At 41.4% G+C, this 7,407-nt stretch overlaps 1 protein-coding gene across 1 annotated transcript in view; it reads left to right on the forward strand.

Annotated features, from left to right (window-relative positions):
• The window catches only part of LOC139744333 (tyrosine-protein kinase Src42A-like), a gene marked incomplete at its 3' end in the record, with an annotated part of 30,586 nt that extends 26,503 nt beyond the window's left edge, over positions 1–4,083 (forward strand). Inside the window, exons 3-4 of the mRNA XM_071654774.1 lie at positions 1,793–1,956; positions 3,775–4,083. Of these exons, the coding sequence (XP_071510875.1) occupies positions 1,793–1,956; positions 3,775–4,083 (473 nt within the window). The remainder of the gene's footprint in view (positions 1–1,792; positions 1,957–3,774) is intronic.
• Between the last annotated feature and the right edge of the window lie 3,324 nt (positions 4,084–7,407).

Here is a 7,407-nt window from a genome sequence, read left to right on the forward strand (position 1 = left end):
GGGGGAGGGGAAGAAGACAGGGAGATACATGTATTAAGAGAAGCCATTTTTTACTTGTGGTCAGGCCATGTTTGCCAGAGCTATTGAAACCTGTTCTGTATGAATTGAAATATTTTTGTCGAGATCCTAGTTTATAGCACAGGTACAGAGTCCATGTTTAATGTTATGTTATGATTCAAAGGGGTAGTCCATTTATTTAGAGGTAGGTGGGGTTTATGTTTGATGGAGGGTCTTGAGGTCTATGATGGGGCTTGGGAAGGGGTGTAAATATTGTGTAGACCTATATTAGGGTGTGTTGATGTCCCTGATTGTGAATCCCTTTGGGCAGGTTCTGTAGTCTCTTATCAAAGTGCACTTGTTGTAGTGTCCGTGCTGAAACCGTTTGACCCTCTAAACACCCGTTGTGCTCACAGCTACCCCTCTCAAAAATCTGCGAACCCTGCTACTGCCCCCCCCCCCTCCACCGCACATGTGTATGGGCACGTGCCTGCTTGTGTCCGAGTGTGTTGTTGCATACACGTGTATTTGGGGTGTGCGAAATGTGTGCTTGGCTCAAACATTCGTCAGTGCTTTGTCAAAGTTTAAATCACGCCTCGTCTGCATTTCAGTTGCACTCATAGCACAAAATGTATTGATTCCTTTGTTGATAAAGGTTTATTTTTATAAATACAAAAAAGGAAAGCACTGCAGTGTTACTCTGTAGCAAGATATGTCATGTTTTTTTTAGACCATAAGATGAGCTGGTGCGCGAGTGTGAGTGTGTACACAGGGCTCCACACTAACTTTTTTTTTGGTGGCCTGATAGGGCCACCAAAATCATCAATTTCAAATTTTTGGTAGCCCAAGAAAAAAATTTGGTGGCCCGAAAAAAAACATTCAAAGTCCTGTTTTTTTTTTTTTTTTTTAATGAGTCACACACTCACTGCATGCATTTATGCATTTCCGGCGCAAAAAGTTACGAATCTATCGATATACTTTTCAAAAAAATTTGGTGGCCCAAGGCGGGCCACCAAATTTGCCCTTTTTTGAAATTTGGTGGCCCGACTTTCATTTTTGGTGGCCCCGGGCCACCGGGCCACCGTTAGTGTCGAGCCCTGGTGTACATATACATGGGCACATAAATTATTGTATGTGTGCCACATGCGTGAAAGCGTGACTCTGTCTTTGCACTTTGCATGATATGTACCCATGTGTTAGATTTGTATGATATCAAGAATTCCAGGCAGAAAGAGTAAAATGTTATAATTTCAGCAGTAAAAATTTGATCAAAATCAGATTCAGAAGTAAGTTATGGAATCTTAAATAATAACTAATTTTTGGAAAACATTTCTAGAACAGTTGATATGGATATAAAATGCAAATGAATAAACTTACGATATTAATACTTCAGCTTTGCGGTGTTAAAAAAAACAAAACATTTTTTGTGCCATAAAAAACGAAAAATAGTATTACAAATGTTTAATATTCCTTGAGGAATAACTTTTAGATAATAATCCGTCAGGTACATACAGTAGGTTTATGGGTCATGGCTGAAAACTTACTCACATGCAGTGTAAAACCTGAAACACTTGCAGCATGAAACCTTGTGATGCCTTGTGGAGACTGATAATTTTCATGCATTTTACTTTTGTAAATCTTGGCCCCCTTGCAGAATTTGTGAAACTTGAATGCACCCCAAAATTCTGGTTTTACAGTACATAATGTCAGTGCCACAACATTAACTCTACGATTCATGCCATATATCAATTACAGTATAATTTCTCTCTTTACCCCCCCCCCCCCCCCCCCCCAGTGCGAGATGGAGACACCATCAAACACTACCGGATCCGTCAGTTGGATGAGGGGGGCTACTTCATCGCCAGGAGGTGCACGTTTAGCGCCCTGGTGGAGCTGGTCCAACACTACCAGCAGGATGCGGATGGCCTGTGCGTCAACCTGAGGAGACCCTGCGTGCTGGTGAGTTTGGCAAGACATCCCAAACCTACCCCCCTTTACCCCCTCCCCTACATTCCCACTTTCCCATCCCTTCATCCCTATCCCAATTCGGGACCCCCCCCCCCCCCCCCACCAAGAAAACAAAACAAAACAAAAAATACATGAAAATGACTAAGAAAGTAAATATTGAAAATGTTTTTCAATTGAGGTAATGTGTGATGCTTAGAAGCCGAGTTTTTTTAAGCAGTTCATTGTACTTTTTGTAATGTTTTGAATTAAAAATCTGACGAAAATATTACATATCAATTGTGTACTTTAACCTATCTTGTGCGTACCCTCTATTTCGTATAATTCATACAAGTCCAAACAATGCAGGATAACCATGAACCAGCCCTGTATAAATGAAACACCAGCAAGTAGTTTATTGTTGCTGTTATTATAAATTATGTACCGGTACCAGAAATTCAGTGTGCCGTCCGCTACTATGTACAGTGTGAGGATACACCTCCACCATACACTCTACTGGCAGGGATGAGCCACACAGTAGTTGTTATAACTGAGGAAATGACACGAGAAGAGACTGAAGACCCTCCGACCGAAGGGGATGCATTGTATTCATATCAAGAGCTGTTTGTTACAAGCATATATCGATGGGGTAGGGTTTCACTGGATTGAAATCTGAGAATGAACGGCAAATGTGTGCTGCTGCGCATGAAGCAAAAACAAAAAAAAATTAAGAAAACCCTTCTCCCTATTTCGCCCGTCCTGTTGGCAAGAAGCAGTCTCGTAAACAAAGAGCCAGCCCCATCTTGTATCGGCATCAAATATTTGTCGGGTGACTCGGACAGGAAGTGAGCAGAGTGCAAAGCATAATGGGATATGAGCTTTACGTGGCTTTTTTCTCAATTGGAAAGCACCACTTTTGTGACAAAAATACTTCAGAAGCTATGATGACATCTAAAATGAAGTTGATGAAGCTGAGAGGATTTAATTTTCATGTTAACCAGATGAGATGTCCTCAATGGAGCTTGTTCACACTAAGGAATCAAGCTGTACTGTATCTGACCATGTGTTGTATGCCTATCTCTTGTCTGACTTATTTGTTTTTATCATTCTGTTCTGAATGTATGTTTGAATAGAATGTCTGTCTCTGAATGTTTATCCATGAGTCCTGTCTCTTCCTGTGTCAAGCTGTCTCTACTTGTCTGAAATTGTCTCGATCGCACTTCAGTGTCTGAACATGCCAACACTCTTAAACATTGCAACTGATTGACAAATTGCCCCACTCGACATAAATAACACTGAATTGATCAGTGTTTTGGTAGTACAACAAATTGTACCATGATTAAAAAATCATGGGCGTACATACTTGAGCAGGATTCGAACCTACGACCTCCTGATCTCCGGACAGGCGTCATCTCCACTAGACCACCGCGCTTCTGCCCGACAGCAAGTGTTGGTTCTAATCCTTACACATTTATGTAGCATGCAGCTGGTACTGCGTAATTATTCAAATTCATGAAATTCTTCTGTGGAGATGTTTTCATTGCAACTGATTGACAAATTGCCCTACATCGACGTAAATAAGCACTGAATTGATCAGTGTTTTGGTAGTAGCCATGATGAAAAATCATGGGCGTACATACTCGAGCAGGATTGGAAGGTACGACCTCCTCTTAAATATTGTTTCTGGACCACGATTACAAACAAGTTCATGAGTAGATATGAAATGCCTCCTTGCTTCTTAAAGGCAAGTATCATCCTTTGGTGTTTTTGCACTAAATCTCATCTTTGTCTGTATTTTGTATTTGTGTGTCTGTCTGTCCGTCTGTTCTGCAGGTTGAGAAGCCGCAGACCCGTGGCCTGTCCTACAACACAGTTGACCAGTGGGAGATCCCAAGGACGTCCCTGCAGCTCAAGAGACTGCTGGGCACCGGTCAGTTCGGTGAGGTCTGGGAGGGGCTCTGGAACAACACCACACCTGTGGCCATCAAGACCTTGAAGAATGGTAAGAGCTGTGTCCAGGTTTTGACCCTACCCCCCCCCCCCCCCCCCCTCTATCTTGTTGCATTCATTATCAGGGATGTTTACCATAATCCCTTTTCAGCTCCTCAAGAGCTTAAAATTGTCCCCAAATACAGTTTACAGGTCAGTGGTGGATCCAGGGGGGAGCACAAAGGGTGGGCGCCTCCCTTTATTTTTTGTTAAAACAAAAGAAATAAAAAGAAAAAAAAATGGGGTGGTGCGTGCGCCCCTCTTTACCAAATTCCTGGACCCGCCCCTGCAGATTGCCGTTGTGTTGGATCAGAGTACAAAATTCAACTTCTCAGTAGGTGTAGATAAATAGAAAAAGGGATAGATAGATAGATACATGCATACATACATACATTCAGACACACGTACATGTACATACGATACATACTGTACATACCTATGCATATAGACAGACAGACAGACAGACAAACAGATGTAAATAAAGATGAATAGATAGATGAGAACATGCTTTTCACTTGAGTCATTCTCATTTTTCAGCTTCGCATTGATGTTCAGGGTATTGGGACATCTCGACTTCATTATTTCAGGAATGATCAGACTCTACTCACATAACAGGGGAAGAGTAACCATCAGGAAATAGGGTTAGACTTTCCCAATCATGAATAAGATATTCTTGCTAGAATCAAAGTCTTTGCCAGGAGGGATTTGGGTGCAGAAGAAGTCCGTGGATTGATGATACGGGGGATTTGAGAATTCTGAACAAGGTTCTCGGTTGATTGATGCGTCGTCATGGTAGCCAAGTGCCTTCCCAAGAGACAATGAATCAAAGCTCCCCCGCCTCGATCTCTAATCAAAGTACTCACGATAAGAATGCCTAATTCACCAGCTTTCAGCTCACAAAAGTTGAAGGGGGGTCGGGTCAAGCCGATAATTTGTGCAAAAGCTGTGAAATAAAAATGAATAAAAGTTAGATTCTGAGCAAAATCAGGGATAGATTGAGAACGTTGTGACGGTGGAAACATTACTATCACAGTGACATGCCAACTCACAATAAAGTTAACATGGCCGTCATCAAGAAAGCCCTTAAAAAACTGATATATGTGAAACATGATATGTTTAGCTTCTTATTTCAACTACTTTTTGACGGTCGAAGTGTAGTACGCATAGTAGTAGCAGTTTGAATTGTGTACCTTAGATTTTGGGTCCTCAACTACAAGGTCAACTTGCTGTCAGGAAATTGTGTGCTAACTTTGCAAAACTGAAATATTTCTAGTAGTCTATTCCTCTGATAACCCGTTGAGGATGGGCTGATTTTGCTACAACAGGCATTTCCCATAGACACTTGCCGGAGTATACTCGGGACTAGTCCTCAACGGGTTAAAGACCCTTAAGGTGCTGTGCAAGTGTGTTGTCTAATGATCAAAACACAAGTACATTTTGTACATCAGTAAAGCTGAAAAGCTTGCCAGTTTCCAAGAAAGGGCCACATACTTGGCATAATTTAGCAAAGTCTGCTTCGAAATTTGATATTTAAGGACACCTCACTCGGAGCAACAAGAGGATTTTAAGATCGAGAATTTTCTTTTTCCTGTAAGATTTAGGTTTCCTGTGAGAAATACCAGCATAAACCACATGCACTGGTAATATGCACTGTGTATCATGAGTTGACCACCATTTCATTAAACTGCATAATTTGCTCTCGCTATCTATGAAAGTCTTTCAAACAGAGCACATAGGCCCACTTCTTAAATGAGGCTTGTGATATTGAGTTGGACATGAGCAAATTTGCTAATGTTTTTTTTGAGTGTGTATGTGTGTGTGTGTGTGTGGATACCCATTGTTTAATATACAAACGGATCGTGTAAAAGTGATTTGTTTGTTTGTTTGTTTGTTTGTTGTTTTTTTTTTTGGGGGGGGGGATACTGTAGATACCGTGTAGAGTGTTTGACATTCATACAAAACATGTACATTTGATAAATTGTAGATTATATCATAATCACATAATTCAGTGATCTACATATCGTACTAAAAGTGTGTTGTCTTTTTTGGGGGTGGGGGTGGGGGGAGGAGGGAGAGAACATTGCTATTTTGCCTGACCCCAAGTTTGTGTGACAACTTTCTGAGAATTCAACACTTATCAGGTTGCTATTTGCTGAGTTGTTTGTCTTTCAGTAATGCACAATAAATCTGCCTTTATTATGCGTAGACGCCGGTATGGATGATTATGAATATGTGTATGTCTTGAATGTACTGCACCCCAGACAGCTAAGAGCAGTACACGCAGTGCAGTGTTACATTTGATACTCTTTCAGTCGCCTGTATTCCTGGTGAACGCAGGGTGACCCGGAGCTAACAAAGGGGGTGACTAAACATTAAATACAGCCAAAATTTGCATTGTGTGGAATTGGAAGCCCTGAATGTGCGACTGCTGCATGTATCAGAGATGGCTGGCCAGCCAAAATGAGAGCCGTATCCTGAGATATTTTGACTGTACACAGGGTGTTTAAAATGAAAGTTATGTACTACCCGTATCCTTCCCGATAGCCTCAAAAGGGTTTAAAGCCCCCTCATAGATCAATGTCAGAGGATATTCAACCCCTCTCTGGCCTCTGAATGCACTCCCTTTCAACTTGAACCCCCTCACCCACCCCTCCCCCACCCCTCCCTCAACCCTCCAGTTGTGAGAGAAGCCTGCGTTAAACCAGACCAATTCACAAAGGCATAAGATTTCCGCCAGGATACAGTGTGCCAAAGCTGAAAGCATATTATACATTATCATTTGACTGCCCACTACTCTTACAAAGTGTACAAAGCCGGGTATGTTTTTGTGAGGCTTGTATTACACTTGACTGTCCTTGTATGGTGATCTGTATTAGATGGATCTTTTACCCTCCATTCTCTGTCCGTATCCCCTTTCTTTACTTTGCTGGTTCACTGACAACCATTCAAGGTACTCAAACTAATTCAAGAAAATTCAAGATAATTCTTGAAAGCAGTTGAAGCAAAGGAAGAGTAGAAGAAAATGCATTACTGTATTGGCTGTTACCGTATAAGCTGTCAAGTTCGCGAATTTCGCGAATCACAGTTGGATCGCGAATGTAGCAACACGCGAAAATGCCTCCATGCGCTTTCCTGATAGAGCAGTAAGTGATGGCGACACTTAGCAAAAATGTCTATGACCTCGTCATTCACAAAAATATCTGTACACGAAAATAACAGCGTATACAGTATTTTTGCGTAGAGATATTTTCGTAAATGAGCATGAAACAGACATTTTCACGAGATGTTGTTTTCGCGAATTGACATTGAAGCTATTGTAAATGCACTAGTAGCCTAGCGCGTGGCAACATTTTTGCATGTTGTTAAATTCGCAGTCCAGCAGTGATTCGCGAAATTCCTGAAAATTAAACCCTCATGAAAATAACAGCTTTATATATACAGTATATTTGTCATGTCTTGTCTCTAATTTAAGATACA

Source organism: Diadema antillarum, unplaced genomic scaffold (genome assembly GCF_040938485.1).
Source record: "Diadema antillarum isolate AM-2024a unplaced genomic scaffold, OU_Dant_1.0 seq00001161_RagTag, whole genome shotgun sequence".
NCBI classification, from domain to species: domain Eukaryota; kingdom Metazoa; phylum Echinodermata; class Echinoidea; order Diadematoida; family Diadematidae; genus Diadema; species Diadema antillarum.